Genomic DNA, 19685 nt, shown 5'->3' on the forward strand with positions numbered 1-19685 from the left:
AGTGGCTAGCATTAGGATTGTAGGAGGTGAATCTAGAGATTTTCAAATCACAGTAGGTGTACATTAAGGTTCTACTTTGATTCCTTATCTTTTTACTTTACTAATTGATGAACTAATTAAAAATATCCAAAATGAGATCTCTTGGTGTATGTTGTGTATAGATGATATCGTGTTGATTGATGATTGTAGGAGCGGAGTGGAATCTAAGTTAGAACTTTGGAGAGTCACATTAGAGTCTAAAGGGTTCAGGATAAGTAGAAATAAGACACAATATATGAAATGCAATTTCAATAATGTAAGGAGTAGCAATAGAGAGAAGATTAAACTTGATAATTAAGATATTAATAGCACTGACAGATTTAGATATCTTGGATCTATTATGCAAGCTGAAGAGGAAATTGAAGAAGATGTAGTACATAGAATTAAAACAAGCTGGGTTAAATGGAGGAGTGCATCAGGTGTGTTGTGTGATCATAAAATACCCTTAAAATTGAAAGGAAAATTTTATAAAATGACTATAAGGCCAGCTATGCTTTATGGTTCAAAATGTTGGGCAACTAAGAAACAGCATGTACAAAAAATAAAAGTTGCTGAGATGAGAATGTTAAGGTGGATAAGTGGTTTAACATTAAAAATAACGTAAGAAATGAACATATGTGTAATAATTTAGGCATAGCATTGGTTGAAAACAAGATAAGGGAGGGGCGGCTTAGATGGTTTGAGCATTTGAAACGCAGACCTAGTAGAGCACCTGTAAGGCGAAGTGAGTCTGACATGAAAATGTCAAAGTATTGTGTGAATGGGCAAATGGTTTGACCTTGAGTTCTGTATATTATATATAGACTTTACAAAAATGTTATACATGGAAAGTAAATAAGTTCTAGCATGATTCTAGCCCTATACATGTAAACTATAATCTTTCAAGCCCTATACATGTAAACTAAATATATGCTAACTGTACAAAATAATAAATGGATAAATAAGGAAATAATTGTGGGCTGAAATAAGGACAGAAATCTTTTGTTGTTTGCTGTTCCGTTGACAGCCACCCTCAAATTGATGCGGGTTGATCAACAAGCATCAATTTGCTACTTAGGAAGCAATGTCGATGACGGGTGAGAGCCTTGGTGAAGATATCAGCAATTTGTAATTCAGTGGAAATATGTGGAAGAGTGATAACACGAGCTTCAAATGCTTCACGGATAGAGTGACAATCGACTTCAATATGCTTCGTGCGCTCATGATAGACAGGATTGATCGTGATCTGGATAGCACTTGTATTATTGGCATGTAGAGGTGTAGGGTCGGTCTCAGAAAAATCTAGCTCAGCAAGCAAACCTCGAATCCAAATAATTTCAGAACAAGCAAGAGACATCGCCCGATATTCAGATTCCGTCGATGACTTAGAAACTCTGTCTTGCTTCTTACTCTTCCAAGAGATCGATGCATCACCTAAGAACACACACCAACCAGTGATGGAGCGATGTGTATCTGCATAACTAGCCTAATTAGCATCGCTATAAGTAGCAAGATGAGTAGAATTGCCTGCAGGGAAGAATAAAATATGGGCAGAAGTGTCTTGAACATAGAGTATGATCCTACAGACAATAGCCAAATGAAGATGACGAGGGGTCTGAAGAAACTGGCTGACTTGCTGTACAACAAAAGAAATACCGGTCTAGTAATGGTGAGATAGACAAGACTACCCAACAACTTTCGGTATAAATTGGGATCATCAAGTAAGTCACCCTCCTCTTTGCGAAGCTTGACATTTAATTCCATGGGAGTATCAACAGAAGTACCCTTTTGAAGGCCAGCTATAGCCACCAAGTCACTAGCATACTTATGTTGATTAAGTGAAATACTAGAGGGAATACAATTCACCTCAAGACCAATAAAATATGTGAGAGACCCAAGATCTTTCGTATGAAAGGACTCTGAGAGATGAGTCTTGAGTTTAGCAAGTAAAGCAGAGTTGGAACCAGTAATCACAATATCATTAACGTAAACCAAAAGAACAATAATACCCATGTTTGATTTCCGAAGAAACAATGAAGTGTCATGCTTGCTTTGCTTGAATGAAAATTGTAATAAAGTGGTGCGGAATTTATCAAACTAGGCCCTCGGAGCTTGTTTGAGACCATAAAGAGAGCGACAAAGCTTACACACATGTGAAGTAGGAGAGGGAAACAAGCCTAGGGGTGGCTTCAAATAAATACACTCTTTAAGATCCTCGTGAAGAAAAGCATTCTTGACATCCATTTCATGTAGTGACCAATCCCTATAAGCAGCAATAGCTAGAATTGCACGAACAGTAGTCATCTTAGCCACAGGAGCAAAGGTCTCTTCATAGTTGACACCATATTCCTGATTATTCCCAAGTGCAACAAAAATTGGACCTTGACTGAGTAAACCCATTTACAACCCAGAGGAATAATGGTGGGAGGACAAGGCTCAATGTCCCAACTGTGATTGGCCTCTAGAGCGGCAATTTCTTCCTGCATAGCTTGTCGCCAACAATCATGCTTGGCAGCGTGTGAAGTAGGATGTGGGAATATCTAAATTGGACAATGCAGCAGTAAGAGCTGAAACAGAATTACTAGAACTAGAAGAGGGAAACCCATACCTATTCGGGTGTATAGACACTTGAGAAGAGTGACGTACCAAATGCTCTGGAGGTGCTGCAACTAACTGAATCTGAAGCGTGGTAGGATCAGATATCATATGAGCCACTAGAAGAGACTGTGGGCGGGAGCGTCGTGTATGTACAATACCTGGTTTAAAATGAGAACTGACTTGATGAGGATCCGAGAACTGCTCCTCAAAGGAGGGGGGAATCACAGTAGAAGAGGAGGGTACAAAAGACAGGAAAGAAATGTTGATTTTCAAAGAAAATAACATTCCTAGAAATGCGTGTATGATATAATGTAGGATCATAGCAAACAAATCCCTTTTGACACACATTATATCCCAAGAATGCACATCAAACAAATTGAGCAGAGTAGATAATTTATGTCTCTCATGAGGAGGTAAATGAACAAAACATACACAACCAAAGGTACGAAGGTTATCGTAACTAGGTTGCTTGGCAAATAAGCGGAAATAGGGAGACTCCATGAGTAGGACTTGAGAGAAGGTAAACGATTAATCAAGTGAGTAGCAGTTTTCAGAGTCTCAACCCAGAACAAGGATGGAACAGAAGATTCCGGCAAGAGACTACGTACCACATCTAGGAGATGATGATTTTTGCGTTCGGTTACTCCATTTTGTTGGGGAGTAGCGGGACATGAACGTTGATGAATAATGCTTTTAAAAGCCAAAAATTCCTGAAACTCAGTAGACAAATATTCACCACTGGAATCTGTGTGTAATGTCTTAATAAAAACAGAAAATTGATTTTCAACATACTCTAAAAACTTAGTGAAAGTACGAAAAACCTTAGATTTATAACGAAAAAAGTAGACCCAAGTAAATCTGCTATGATCACCAACGAAGGTCACATAGTATTTAAATTTTTTATGTGAATTAATTGGGGAAGGTCCCCAAACATCACTATGGATAAGATCAAAGCACTGAGAAGCTCTACTAGCATGCAAAGGGAAGGGAAGAGTTTTACTTTTACCAAGTTTGCAAGAAGCACACTCAAAAGATAAAGAAGAACGTTCTTTATTACCAAGTAAACTAGAGTTCAATACATGAGATAATATCTGAGTATTAGGATGACCTAAACGACGATACCACACCATACTAAGATCGGAAACATTATTACAAGCAAAATACTTAATAGAAGAAACTGGAGAAAGTGCTGGAATAGGCAAAAGTAGTGGAAACAAGCGCCCCACTTTAGGTCCCTTCGCGATCGGCTCCCCCGTTACCTTGTCCTGCACAATACAACCATCACCAGAAAATTAACAGCACAATTGTTATCAACTAATTGACTAATAGAAATAAGATTCATGGAAAGCTGAGGAGCAAGAAACACATTAGTGAACTTAGAAGAGGCATCTTCGACAGCAGCTATTGGCAAAGAACTGCCTTTGGTAGTCTGAATAGCAGATTGACTAGCGTAGGGCCAAACATGACATAGAGTAGTGGGATTATTCGTTATATGATTAGAGGCACCTGAGTCCACATACCAGAGTTTAGTAAAATTGTTACCTTGAAGCCCCATTGTTGATAATGCCGAAATTAGCATAAGTTGCACCATTTTGGGTGTGCAGTAATTCGTTGTAGGAGGTGCAAGAGCAGAGGAGTCACTTGAAGAAGAGCCAGGGGCTGCAAAACTCACTGCGGGGGGTACAATAACAAAAGTCTGTAATGCCTGGGTTTGACAATTCTGTAGGCGGATATGACAGTCTTTGATAATGTGACCCTTCTTGCAATAAGAGCAGTATTTCTTGGGACAATTAGTAGCGATATGCCCAAATTCTTTGCAAAAAAAACACTGCAAGGTGCTAGAATGCGCCGGCGGTCCTTGTCGTTGAGCAACATAAGCCACAGGGATGGACCCTGAACTACCATGAGATTGTGACAGAGTAACTTGAGTATTAAGCCTTTGTTCTTCATGAAGTAACTCACCAAAACAAACATCAAGAGAGGGAACCGGAGAGCGATTCAGCAGAGAAGAGCAAATAAATTCATATTCGGGGCGGAGTTTCATAAGAAACTGATCACAACGACTAGTCTTGTGAAGACGTTGAATAATGGGAAAAGAGGCAATAGGAACATCTGCAATAACCAAATCAGAATATTCGTTCCAAAGAGTCAGAAATGCCGAATAATAGTCTTGGATGGAATGATTGTCATGTTGAAACATGGCAATCGCTTGCTCTAACTGAAAACGATGGGCACCGTTATCTTGATGATATACTATTTTTAAATAAGTCCACATGGATTGAGTGGTGCGATAAGGTCGCAAGTTGGGGACAATATGTGGCTCAACTGAGCCAAGAAGCCAAGACATAATCCGAGCATCAAGCACAGCCCATGAAGGACAAGCCATTGAATTCTTGGATTTATCAAGATTGGGTGCACAATCTGTGCCATCAATATGACCCCAAAGATCTTTTCCCTTCAGGAAAAGTTCAAATTGAAAAGCCCACGTAGAATAATTGTTGCCCATAAACTTGGCACACATAGGTGCGGAGTCCATGCTAAATAAAGGAGAATATTGAGAAGCCCAAAAAAACAGATTGTGCTGAAAGAAACTACCAGAAAATTGAGAAGCCCAAAAATAAATCAACGCAGGTACAAAGAAAACCAAGATCAACCTGCCTGCACTGAAAAATAAATCTTGAACCAAGAAACCTGCTGTGCCAAGAATCACAAGGACTGAGAAGCACCAGAAACAGAAACAGAAAGAACCAAGATCAACCTTCCTGCACTAAAAAATAAATCTTGAACCAAGAAACCTGCTGTGCCAAGAATCACAAGGCAGAGAAGCACTAGAAACAGCAACAGAAAGCTGTTCCGATCGATCTGCCTGCACTAAAAATAAATTGCAACCCAAAAAAAAACTGCCGTGCCGAGAATCACAAGGACAGAAGAGCACCAGAAACAGAAACAGAAAGCTGTTCCCATTGACCTGCCTGCTCTAAAAATAAATAGCAACCCAAGAAACCTGCTGTGCCGAGAATCACAAAGACAGAGAAGCACCAGAACAGCAACAGAAAGCTGTTCCGACAGCCACTAAGCCACAAAAATACCGAAAGACAGAACCATAAAATTCTAGAAGAGAATAGACCCACAACAGCCACAGAAATGAGAGACACCTCCAAAACCGAGAAGACAAAAAAATAAAAACAAAATTCAAAGGGAAAGAAAAATTAGCAGTCGGCAGGCTCTGATACCATCTCAAAGTATTGTGTGAATGGCCGAATGGTTTGACCTTGAACTCTGTATATTATACATATAGACTTTACAAGAATGCTATACATGGAAAGTAAATAAGTTCTAGCATGATTCTAGCCCTATTCATGTAAACTAATCTGTCAAGCCCTATACATGTAAACTAAATATATGCTAACTATACAAAAATAATGAATGGAGAAATAAGGAAAGAATTGTGGGCTGAAATAAGGAAAGAAATCTTTTGCTGTTTATTGTTCCATTGACAAAAAGGGGGCAGGGGTAAACCTAAAATAACTTGGAATGAGGTAGTGAGGAAGGATTTAATATCCCTTAATTTAATAGAGGAAAATGCTCTTGATCGGGTGAATTAGCGGAAAAGGATTCATGTAGCCGATCCCTTCTAGTGGGACTTAAGGCTTGTTGTTGTTGTTGAATTGTGAGGTATTGGGGTGTTTATGAAGACATCATTGGTGATCTGTGAGGTATTGGGGTGTTTATGAAGACATCATTGGTGATCGAGACACAAGATTCTTAGGGAACTAATTTTCTCGGTTCATAGCTTGACATCTCTTCAAGCAATAACTGGTAGACTGATGGCCAAGTGAAGAGATTTAATGGGCTACTAGAGGAGTACTTACACCATTTTGCCACTGCCAACTAGAAGATTTGGCTGCAAATACTTGATGTGTCTTCATTCAATTTTAGTACCCAAAAGAACTTAACACCAAACATAAGTCCTTTTGAGCTTGTTTCAAGCCAAAAGTCGTTATCTCACACTAGAAGAGTTGTATAGAGGAAAGAATTCCAGAGTATAGCAAAGAATGTAGATCAAACATGGAGATTGCCTAACCCTACCTGGAGAAAGCTTCCAAGCAAATGAATAAGTGGACATATCAAGGGAGAACATTATTGCGCCTCAATGTGGGTGACTTGGTGCTTGTTAAGCTCCATTGAGAATAGATCAAGTCACTATAGGGTCGAGATAGGAGATTATTTCATAAATATGAATTACTAGTCTCATCTTGGCCAAAGTTAGGAAAGTCTCTTACAAGATTGATCCTCTGACTTGGATCGGATGAAGGTGCACCTTGTGTTTTGCGTTAGCTCCCACAAGCCATTAGGTCAACACTTAAGATCCAACTCGAAGTAAGTCAACTAGAGCACTACTGAAGACCTCATAACCTGATGGATGAGAAGTGGAAGATATCCTTGCAGACAAAGGGTTCACATCATCGAGGCGACAAGAGCATAAGTTTTTAGTGAAGTGGAAGGGCCTTGAAGATGAAGAAATTAGCTTGATGTCAACAAAGACATGCAATCATTCATGAAGTTGCAGAGTTCTTAGCGTCAAAAGTCTATGAGAATGTTGAGCACATAAGTAGGGGAGAATGTCACGAGCCGTGCTTGTCTGAGGCATTATGCTTGCCTATAACCACTTGTGGTTTGTACATTGAGTGGTTAATCATTATGTAAATTCCAATGTAGGTTTTATTCATTGGGTAGAGTAATGCCTTAGGGAAAATAGAGAGTATAATTCCTTGATCATATTATGTTTTCTTGTGCTTGAGTTACATTTTCATAGAAAACTTTTTAGGGTAAGGTGAATGTGCAACAATTTTATAAAACTCACTAGCTATTGTAAACATGTTTAGCCTTCTTGCCTTTTTAAACACACTGTCTACGGAAGTGTAATAATATAAATTACGTGATTTGCGGTTTATTGCTTGACTTGTGTTACTTTCTTCATTGCTTATTGGTTCTACATAAGTGATGTACAACCACGTATTCATAAGAAAATCATGAGTGATGTCCTTTGATTTGGGTTAGGAGAGGAGGGATTACTTGGTTAGTTGGGAGATTGTGTGTAGGTCTAAGTTGGATGGGGGTTTGGATCTTGGTAAGTTGGTGTCTAGAAACGATGATCTTTAGCCAAAACTAAATGATTACGGTGGTTTCCCTTAGAGGAGAGTTCTATTTGACTTAAAGTCATTAATATTAAATTTGGTTTGCATGTGGATGAGTGGGATGCTAACTTGGAAATTAGATGTTCTTCAGGGAGCCCTTGGAGTTGTATTTCTTAGATTTACCCACTCTTCATTCCTTATTGGGTAATGGTTCTCGAATTTGTTTTTAAGAAGATATTTGATTCATAATACTCCTTTTTTCATCTTCTTCCCTCATCTTCATCGCTTGTATTTGGCGCATAATGGTGTTGTTTCTACCCTTTCGACATCTGATGGTCATGCCTTCTTGGGATTTCAATTTTCATAGAACTCTTGATGATAAGGGGTTGGAGGAGCCCTTTTCTTTGTTATTGTTGCTGGAGAATTGCCTTCCTTCTTGTAAGAGGGATGGTCATTCTTGGTCTTTAGATTCTTTGGGGCTTTATTCTTGCAAATCTGTTTTTGGTCATTTGACTAGTGCTAATATTACCTTTCCGCTTCCATGAAAATATTTGGAAGGCCAAAGTTCTCTCTTAAATCAGGGCTTTTATTTGGCTGGTTATTCTTAATAGAGTTAACAGCAACAACATGTTGCAAAGTAGGGGCCTTCAAAGGCACTTTCTCCTCATGTGTGTTCTTTATGTTTTGATAGTTCAAACAGTACCTCATCTATTTTTGCATTGTGCTTTTGCATGGAAAATTTGGAATCAGTTTCTTGGTATATTGGGGGAGTATTGGGTTTGTACAAAGTTGGTGGGGGATTTTTTGGTCACATCAATTGGGTTTGGGAGGAATAAACATGCTTTGCATTGCAAAGATGTGCAGCTTTTGCAATGTTGTAGGAAATATGGTTGGAACAAATGCATGGGTATTCACGGGAAAAAAGTTGACTTCCTCTTTGTTATGGGTTAAGATTCATTATTTTGCCTTGATTTGGTGTTTTGCTGCTGCTTGTTTTAAAAGGAATAAAATTTTCAGATATTCAGCAGGATTGGTTAGCGTTGTTATTTTGATTGTTGTTTTTTATTTTATTTTCTTTCTTTTTCTGAATAAGACATCTTATTCTCATTGTATGTTCTTTCTCTTTCTAATGAAATCATCTTTTTTTTTTTTTTGTAACAAAAAAATAATAGTGATAACTACCACAACAACAATAATGACATAATTATTTAATCGTAATAATATTAATTGTTATTATTTGTCAACAAGAAGGGCTGATTTTGTCAAAGAGCAGTGAGTGGTAGGGATATTTTTGTCACTTTCAGTTGGATCACATGAATATAGGACCTAAAGGAGATATGAGTATTGAATATCTATGTTTTGGGGCCACCTTGCATACCCAGGAATCTGAGATGCCTGCCGTGTAGGATTCCCATAAGTTCCTAAAAGTAGGCATCCAGTATTGCTGAGACCACATTCTTGGGATCCATGTAGGATAGCTCATGCCAAATGTCTCCTAAAAGGATTGGAACTGTGATTTTCGGTATTATTAAGGTCATGTGCCAACGTAATGTAGTGTTCTCTCTCTTTTCAGGGGTAAACATTCAATTTTCTCAACTTCAGATGCTGAAGAGTTGGTCGTAGTCATTATTTGCCTCTTCTTAGATCGTCAACTCCAAGGCCTGTCAATGCTTTTGTTTGAATGTTTGCTATCCATTATTGGATACTTTACAGACAATGAATGGAATACCAGCTGCAAGAAAATAGCAAAATCTCTTGCTTCCAGGTTATTGCCTCTTACCAATTAACTTGCTTGGATTTTCTTTTGTATCACATTCAAGAGTGCACCTTTGTCTGGGTTAATGATCATCATATTTATTTCCTGGAGGACTTGATTAGTTTTTAAGGTGTTTTAATTTTTTATTCAAAATTGTTTATGGTTATTGACACTTAGAAGTGTTTTTTAGAATACCAGGTGGATGCATGTGTCATGCAAGGTAATTACATTAAATATAAAGGAGATTTTGTAGAAGTTGAAGAAGTGATTTCTTTGTGTTCTGAATACAATCTGCTGTTCCATTCCCTCTGGGAAGTGAAATATGAGTTGAAAGTTTTAAGTTCTGAAATATTGTTAGGTGGGTAATCAATGCAAACTCTTCAGGTTTATGTATGAAACTATCTTATCATTCTTTTAGACCAAACAAGGTTGAAATTGATACACTTGTTCACATTATGATTCCCGGTAATTTGAAAGGTGAAGATGTAATCATGGTCTTAAATTTCCACAAAATTGTCAAAATTTCCATTGAAATTTCCACTTTCCACCCATCGTGGTCCACCTCTTCCCTTGACCCCGCATATGCAGGAGCTTCGTGCACCGCACTGCCTTTTTTTTTTTTATTCACCCTTGAAACCAAAACTATAGTCAATTTGCATTGTACGAAATCTTTGTCAAAATTTCAGCAAATCATCGGAAATTTATTGAAATCTCGAAATTTTAGTGAAATTTGTTGAGATGAAATTTCCTTGGTGTTCAAATGTGAGATTTAGATGCAAAGTGATCGTTTTTTCTTAATTTATCTTTTTTTTTTAAACAAAAGATTATTACAAGGTCTTTTGAAATTGTATGAAAAATTAAACTTACAACAACATTTTATTTGACCATTTATGTCTAAATTATCTTTAGTTGTACAAAAAATAATATTTAATTGATTTATGAATTTCATATATATATTAACCCAGTATGTTTAATACACATTATATTATAACAACTGCACCTCATACACAACATAGGTATATTTAATTTATTTTGACGAAACTAGGGACGAAGTAGAGGTTGAGTTAGAATTATGGAGAGAAGCTTTGGAATCTAGAGGCTTTAGGATAAGTAGAAATGAGATAGAATATATGAAATGTAATTTCAGTAATGATAGGAGGAATATTGGAGACAAAGTTAAATTTGATGATGAAGAAATAAATAGCACTTATAGATTTCGATACCTTGGATCTATTATGCAAGCTGAAGGAGAAATTGAAGATGATGTAATGCATAGAGTTAAAGCAAGTTGGGTAAAATGGAGAAGTGCTTCAAGTGTGCTCTGTGATCGTAGAATACCCTTAAAATTTGAAAGGGAAGTTTTATAGGACAACTATAAGACCAACTATGCTATATGGATCGGAATGTTGGGCGACAAAGAAACATAATATCCAAAAAGTAAAAGTTGCTGAAATGAGAATGCTTATATGGATGAGTGGTATAACATTGAAAGATAAATTAAGGAATGAAAATATTTGTGGTAAGTTAGATGTAGTTCCTGTAGAAGATAAGGGAGGGACGACTTAAATGGTATGGACACTTGCAACGTAAGCCACATAGTGCACCTGTGAGGAAGAGTGACTTAGTTACTGTGGGGGGTAGTAGAAGGGGTAGGGGTGGACCTAAAATAACTTGGGAGGAGATAGTGAGTAAGAATTTAGTATCCTTGAATCTATCAAAAGAAATGATCTATGATCACATTTATTGGCGGAAAGTGATTCATATAGCCGACCCCACCTAGTGGGACTAAGGCTTGGTTTTGTTGTTGTTGTTATAGTCCTAAAACTTAAATTCTTAATGTCTATTAACCATTTCTAACGTTTTGTAGAAGAATTCCATGCTTTACTACGATTTTCATTGTTTTTTTTTTTAAACCAAAGTCGAAATTAACATTAAAATCAAAATTTTCGTCAAAGTTTCCGTATTTTTAGAGCTTCAAATTCAGTTGAAATAAAATATTAATACCTTGGATGTAATGGAGGCATTTTAATCCTTATGAGATGAAGCACATGCCTTTTGACTATTTTATTTTATTCTTTTAATAAAAATATGTTAGTACATTACATATATTTTTAAATGTGAAGAAAAAAAATAAAAACATTACAAAATAAAATTTGATAAACCAAACATAGTTTATAAGTTACTTATTGGAAATATAAGAATCCTAACTTGCATTTGTTAAAGTAGATCATGCTGAGAGACGCAAATATCAAATTATTTTTATGATCCAAGATGCAACTCTTAAATATTATGGAAAGGTTAAGGTTCAATAGTTAGAGATCAACTCATGTGAGGATATTCCTTTATATAAACATGTGATTATAATTTTCTAGCCAAAACTAACTCCAGATTCACACCCACAAAATGAGCAGCCTCAACTAATAAGGCTCAAAAGGTGTGCCTTTTTTAACTAATATATAAGCCTGTGTATAATGTGTTGGCCTTTTTGGGATTTGGCATTTTAGATTGCTGTTGAGGTGCTTTGGGCATGCCGTATAGGTGAACCTCAATTGAACCTTTTAAAACTTTGCCTCAGTCTCTATAAGCAAACTACCCAGTGACATCTTATCCAAATTTTGATGTTGTTGCCAGCAATTCATATTATCGCATATACTTGCTCATTATGATTCTCTTCACCTTCTTCAAAGCTAGTTTCATCTCCTAGTGTATAGAAGGATTTCACCCACGACCCATTGCCACCAAGTCTAAAAGGATAAGATGATTAGATGGAAAACACATATGGTTCTGCTGTGTTCACATTGGTAACAAGCTAAAGTTGAGCAAACTTTTCTTTGTTGCCAGAAATTGGAACTGGAATTGAACCAACACATTGGGAATTAAGCTTAAACTAATATGGAACAACATATTAGGAACTGGGCTTAACTAACCTGGATGGAGGTTTGGTTAGTTCTATTTGGTTTTCATTGTCAATCCCTCCCATCCAAAAAAAAAAGGGAAAAAAAAGGAGAAGAAGAAGAGAGGGAAATGAGACTCTGAAAGAACATAATATCTGTATCAGTTAGAGTAAGGATGACAACCAATAGCAATTCATCATCCTAACGCCAAGATTGCAATGATGGTAAGGATAATGATTCGTCATAATTTACACTTGCTAATGGTTTAGGGTGCCATGTGGTTTTTTTTTTTAATTATTTTTGTTTCACTAAACAGGAAGCATGTTCTTTTCAATCCTAAAGAATTAAGAGATAGCACTGCATGACTGTTGTTGAAACAGTTCTTCCATCTTTTTCTATTTTCTGCTCATTTCAACAAGATGTTTTCAGACAAATAAACGTGAAAGCAGTTTACCAAAAGTTCTTTTTGGCTTTTCCTGACTTACAAAACTGGAAAGCGGTAACAAAAAAGGGAAATAGAAGTGTTTCAAGAAGTAGGGATGCATTCAGGCATATGCTTTATATAAGAAAATATGTTAACATATATGATTTGCATTGTTGTCACTGACCAGCATGTTGCTTCTACTATTGCGACTCAGAACTGTGTCAACAACACATTAGTGAGCTTTATTTGACTAGTTGATTGATCTTGAATTATTCGATATATACTTGTGAAGATTGAAGAATTCCCTTAGTGATGATTTCTTATTGTATGAAATAAGTGGAAGATACAAGCCTGATATTTCATTTAATCATTCAGTAGATGCATTTTCTATTTTTTCTTCGAAGTTTTACCTATGTCCTTGTTGGTTCCACTTTCATGCTTACTGTTAACAGCAATGGGATCTATAAAGAAATGCCATTGATGTTTGTATTTAGTTATGCTTCCATTATTAATTATATAGAATGCTGATGTTAGACTATAAAGAATGTTATAGGTAATGGTCTGCTATTTATCGAATCCATGTATGTGTACTCCCTGGTGACAAACTCAATAACTTAGTTACCTGGAGTGTGGGGTGTTTTGGGTTGCTGTACAAGTACAGGAGCGGGGTACACTACTCAATAGGTATGTGTTTCTTGGGGGTTAGGCTTAGTTGGTACCCCCTTTCAGATTGTGGTATGCATGGACCACCTATTTGGGTCGATTAGTCGATACACTATGTTGGATCGCAATATGTTCTGAATTATTTACTTAGGATGAAATATTATTGGCTGTACTCCAATAAAATTCTGAGTCACTCAAAACATTTTCTCTCGGTCACTCAAACATCTCTCTCTCTCTCTCTCTCTGTCTCTCTCTCTCTCCCTTTGAATCCATCCACCATCACAGCTGCAAAAAGTCCTCTTTTCTGTCTCCATGGCATGCTTCCCTGCAGCAGTTGCAGGAAGTCCTCCTCTCTCTTATGCAGGCTTTGCAGCTGCACTTTCTCTGATTGCAGGCTATGCAGCAGCTGAAGCCTCTTTATTTCATCGCATGCTTTGCAGCCACAAGAAGCCCTCCTCTCTCTCCATCTCTCACCCCCTGGCAGGCTGTATTTGCATGATTTTTGAAATTTGTGAACGTTTTTCGGATGATTTTTTCATTTGGCAATGGTTAGCAAATCTGAGTCGTCACTTTTAAGGATTTGGATCCCAACCCCCAATAATCCCGGATGCTATTCACTGACGAATTGGTATGTGCAATCTGGATCGTGGTTCGGGAGGGGGGTGGGCAGCAACCTGGGTAGCTATGGTAAAATTTATGAAAACCAAAACCAGGAAACAAAAACTAAGAACCAAAATAGAAATTATACTGAATGTAATTTATTAAGCTCATGTTCATTTTTGTCCTTGAAGAAAGAAAATAAAAAATATATGATTAAAATAATGAAAATAGAAAAGAATACAATTTAGAAAATATTATGATAAAAATAGAAATTACAACAAACCAATCCTTAAGTGCAAAACAATTTTAATTATATTTTAAATTCTCAGGGTCATTCTATTTTAATTTTTATTAAACATGGTGTATAAAACAATTTTTAATTTATAAGAGTGATTTTGATACTGTGGCTACAAGTTTCTACAGCTAAAAAAGTCACCACTCTACAACAAAAATAGAAAAGAGAGAACAGAAATGTCAGCAAACACTTCCATAAGTTATTTTGGTTTGCGGAATGAAATAGGGTGAGAATGGAATAGTTATTGTACGGTGATGTAATAGTTGACAAGAAAAAATGTCATTCTAAGCAAAAGACCTTGCAGAAGTTGGTGTTATTTCAACATGAAATAGCATAGGAAGAGACATGCCCATGGTGAGATTTGGGAATAATCATTCTTTGTCTTTTCTGTTTTGGTTGGAATCACATCAATGTGTCTTTGGTCTTAAATTGACACCATCTTTTCTTATATTTTTATTATTTTTTTCTTTTTTGTAAATTGTTATATCCCTATACACTGTTATTAAATTCCTACCCTATTCCATTCTGCAAGCTAAATGTAACGTTAGTTTATGAAATAAATGGAGGAATAGAAGCCTGATTTCTAATCATTGTGTAATCAATCAGTAAATGAATTTTTTTTTTTCTTTTTTTTCTTTTTTTTTGGGTTTTTTTACCAATCTCCTCATTGGTTCCACATTCATGCTTGTCAAAAACTATGGGGTTTGTAAACAAATGAATTGATGCATGTAGTTTAGTTATGCTTCAACCATTAATTATTATAGAATGTCAGTGTTAGACTAAAGAATTTATAGTTAACAGTTCACTGTGTATGATGTAACATGAAAGTAAATGGTTGGGTTCATGTAATGGCATTGTCACAGTAATGGTTTGCTATGAATAACATAGCAAAAGGATATAGCAAACATTAAGTGCATTTACTTCTAAGTGGTGACAGCAATGTTGTTGGTAGTGGGCATGCATGGGGATTTCTCTCTTTGGTGATGACGATATTGGTGGTCATGAAAGTGGATATGGCAGAGGGAAGAGCCAGTAATGGTTTGGTTCAGGTAGTGGTATTGTTAGAGATTTTGCACAGTGGAAAAGGTGGTGTAGCTGGTGGTGGAAGGGATGCTGTCTGTAAGTGAGAAGCTTCTATCTTTGTGTGGTGGCAATTGGTATTGGCAATTATATTTGTGGTATGACCCATGTTGTGATGGTATGGCGGTGGACAATGAAAAAGGCAGAAAATTTTGCTTCCAAAAGTAATATTATTTAGGCGCAACAGTAAGGTTGTTGCCGTGTGACCTGGAGGTCACGGGTTCATGGCGTGGAAACAGCCTCTTGCAAAAATGCAAGGTAAGGCTGCGTACTATAGACCCATTGTGGTCCGCCCCTTTCCCAAACACCGCATACGCGGGAGCTTTGTGCACCGGGCTGCCCTTATTTATTTTTGTCGGTTTGTTTCAGAACATACCCTAACTTCTGCTTTTCACTTCCTAAAAAATTACTTTTCACCTATGACAAGTGACCTTTTTCTTTTTTCTTATTTGATTCTATAGGGCACTACAGGTGCATCCAAGATGCTATACAAGTGCCTCTGCTTTACATGTTAATAATTAGATTCAATGTGGCTTGCAAATTTTTCATATCACCTTAATTTAATCTTTATTGAACATTAATTAGTAACATACAGGCTACAGCTATTTATGTGTGTGTGTGTGTGTGTGTGTTTAGCTTGTCTTTTGCTCTTTACCTTTTTCCCCTACCTTTCCCAGTTTCTTGCTGATTGTTGTCAATTCAGAGTCCCCAGGGACTTGAACTGCTTGCGAACAGTGGAATGCATTTCAGGGGGGAACAATCGAAGTAAGTGCCTCAGAAGTGAAGTTGCCTATGAAATACTTGTCACTTGCTTTGATAGCAAGGTAATCCATCCTTGACAACAAAATTTGGCCTACATTGTTCTTTAACTTAAGCCAACCTTCCTTAAGCCTCCTTACATTTTGTACTTCAACTTTTGTGATTTCAAGCCAAGGTAAATTTTCTTTCTTATGGGCAAAGATTTCCAAATCTTCTCTGCAGGTTACTGAGGCAGAAGAGATATTGAGATTGCTCATGGAGATTAATGTGAAAGAAAAAAGCTGTGATCTTTTCAAGATGTACATTTACTTAGTTCTGACAGAACATTGGCTCCTATCTAATCCACTGTTTGAAGCCAAACCACTGATTTATGAAATGTGGGGGGTGTATCTTCGAAACTGTTCTTTCCAAATTACCGGAACAGACTTGAGGTCTTATGCTTCTAAGGTGTGCAATCATACACTTCTGTTGGCTCTGTACATGGATTTGTCAACTAAGTTCCTTTGTGAAGTATTTTTCTACCATGCCAGGTCCGTACAAAAGCTGCATATCTTCTTCAAGGCACTGTCAACAGATGATTGGTATAAGTAAGCACCCTTGTTGCGCCTTTTAGATTTGATGGATATTCTTCATATATGACCAATTTATTTTTTCTTTTGTGATTTCCATGGATAAAGTATTTACATAATGTACCAAGAGTTGGGTATTTGGGATTTGTAAATTAGGAGGGTTGAGTTGGGTTGAAGGTCAAATCTCGCCTAACCTTGCCTTGTTTTCAATGCAAACCAACGTTAGCCTTGTTAGTGGGATTATCAGCTTGTTCAGTTTGACTAAATGGTTTCTTCTTGCACATATTACATAAATTAACTTGTGATATCTCTATTAAGGGATATGATTTGTAGGGTTAAGGAAAAGATAGATATACATAAATGGCTTATGCATGTAAAAACAATTATAGTTAAACAAATACTTCAACACATTTAAATTGAATATAGTTAAAATTTTCTTGTTATTTCTCTTAATTTTTTGAAAGGTAAATGATATAATAATTATTTTCATTTCTTATTACCAAAACCCATTAATTTGTATATATATGCTACTATATTACATTTTGTTTGTGTAAAATGATGACAAGTGCTTTTGATCAGGTCCAATATCAACCTTGGTTATCTGTCTTTTCTCAACCCAACCCAAACTTCATGAAATAGGTCTCAAGTTTGTCATTTGGTCAATTTTGGGCTTATATTCAACCTGCCTCAGTTGCAGGCTTTATAGGTCTCAGAGTATCAGAAAGAGACCAGGATCCTGATACTTGTCGTAATTTGCATATGGTGGGTAGCTGCGTTCAATCATTAAATCCTCATTTTCTCACTGTCTGATAAGTTGGTGATACTGTCAAAAATTGATACGGTATTCATTGTACATTTCTAAGTTGACTATGCATTGTTATCAGTTGTTAGTTTAGACTTTTGATAATCACTTATAAAGAATTCAATGTGATTTGTTATGGAAGCTCATGAAGCTTGATTGATTGTTGGGATTACTATAGTATCTTTTTTTAGACGAAAACAGCAATATTCCTTCCCTTGTTTTTGGTCGTCAGTGAATGAAGGGCTGACTAGTTTGACTTCTTTTTCTAAATTCATGCCCATTGTTGGATAGTGGAACTGTGTGAAAGCTATAATTACCAGAAATTTTTTCCTGGCGTTGGGTCTCTTTCATCCTGTATTTGAATTTTGTGCTTAAAATTCTTGTGCATGTGATTTTTCAAGCATTTCATGCATCCAGCTATGTGGTTACTGCAGGAAAGTCATAATGAGGAAACAAGTCAAGATCCATAATCTGAAAGTTAGAGCTAGTGAAATCTCATGACTGATTTTGGAGAACTGCCCATGGTTGACACTGGTGAGCTGCTCATCTGGTATGTGATGGTGCTGAAAATGAATCCTACTTGCTTGATGTATGAGCGTTGTGTCTATGTACAAGCTCCTATTTTGTCATGCAGGTCTATTGCAGGCCTGTGGATTTCTGAGTCATGGCCATATTTAATCTTCTAGTTTTCTGTGTTATTAATTAAACACACTTCTACACTCTTCATATTCTCACACCAAATCTGTTGCAATGTTAGTTGTTTCTATGTGACGATGCAATGCTGTGTCCTTGTATATAAAAGCGGGAAAGTAATTTTCTGTTGGAATTGTGCATTTGTGTGTATTTGGATTGCAATTATAGTAACATGATTGAAAATTAGCAAAATGTTTAGTCAATGTGCAATGAGAGCGACTGCCATAGGTCTATGATTATTTTGTTTTAGGTTTGAGAGCTCCTGAGCTGGTAATGACATGGGTGAAGAGTCTCCAGGCCATGATGCCATCTAACAAAGATGGAGATACGACTACAGAGAATAGATGTAGAGGAGTTCTGTTGTTTCTGTTGTGTGGCTTGGATGGCCCTTGATTATGTTTTTGCAGGACTGCTTTTGCAAACTCCTTTTTTTTTAGCTGTAGAGGAGTTTGGTTTAAAACTTTAGTTTACAAGAATGTGTGGGGTCCACAACCAGTGTGGGACTTACAAAGATGTGTGGGGTCCACAACCGTGTGGGAAGGTTTTGATATGAGGTCTCCTCGGAAAGACCTGGTTAAACTTGGGGTGTCTACAAAAGTCAAGTTTTAAACCAAACTGCACACTTTCCCCTTTACCTCTACAAACACTTCTCTATCACTTAAAAATGAACTAATTAATAACTAAAAATAACAAGAAGTCGAATAAAAATAATTAATCAAAGAGGGTCATTTAAACATAAATAACATAAACTTGTATTCTTAAAAATGTAATATAATATGTTTTCGGTTATTTCTATTTGGTTTTGTTTTCTTCTAAACCAAAACTAAAGGGGAAATTTAAAACATAAACACAAACTGAGAATCTTGTTAGAAAATTTCAAGCCATCGTAAAGATAGCCAATGTATCCACCAAATGTGATTATACCTTTCAAAGAAAAAGAAATTTTATTCGACTGCAAATTTGTTTCTTAATGTGTTCACTATATGTTTCAAATCATTTATATTTAACTTGTAAATTGAAAATTAAATTACAAACAATTTAAAATGTATGGTAACCACAATAAAAACAAATTTCAGTGACAAAGATAGATGACTTTAAAAAATTAAGTGACTAAATTGCATTAACTAAATTAATGAGTATTATGTCCAAACATAATTAGTTATGAATGACAAATAAAAGAGAAAAAAAAAATTCTAAAGACTATTTGATCAAACAAAAGAAGTTTAATTTTTATGATTATTTCCCAAAAGCATTTGTATTTGTATTTGTATTTTTCTTTTGTAACAACACGTATAAAATTCAACATGGAATGAGCCTTTTAAAATTTTGTTTTTTAAGCAATAGTTTTAAAGAAATTTTAAGCAGTGCAACTCTACATTGTTTTTTTTCTTTTTAT

The 19685-nt window shown here is 36.2% G+C and overlaps 1 protein-coding gene across 2 annotated transcripts in view; it reads left to right on the top strand.

Annotated features, from left to right (window-relative positions):
• Nucleotides 1-18429, top strand: part of LOC131148654 (uncharacterized) — a 60298-nt gene extending 41869 nt beyond the window's left edge. The window contains exons 9-13 of one of the 2 annotated variants that reach the window (XM_058098515.1): nt 9328-9519; nt 16170-16290; nt 16448-16672; nt 16756-16812; nt 18031-18429. In XM_058098515.1, the coding sequence (XP_057954498.1) occupies nt 9328-9519; nt 16170-16290; nt 16448-16672; nt 16756-16803 (586 nt within the window). In that variant the 3' untranslated portion in view covers nt 16804-16812; nt 18031-18429. The remainder of the gene's footprint in view (nt 1-9327; nt 9520-16169; nt 16291-16447; nt 16673-16755; nt 16813-18030) is intronic. The other variant, XM_058098516.1, reaches the window with a different exon arrangement.
• The last annotated feature ends 1256 nt before the right edge of the window (nt 18430-19685 follow it).

This window comes from Malania oleifera, chromosome 2, assembly GCF_029873635.1.
Source record: "Malania oleifera isolate guangnan ecotype guangnan chromosome 2, ASM2987363v1, whole genome shotgun sequence".
Lineage (NCBI taxonomy): Eukaryota > Viridiplantae > Streptophyta > Magnoliopsida > Santalales > Ximeniaceae > Malania > Malania oleifera.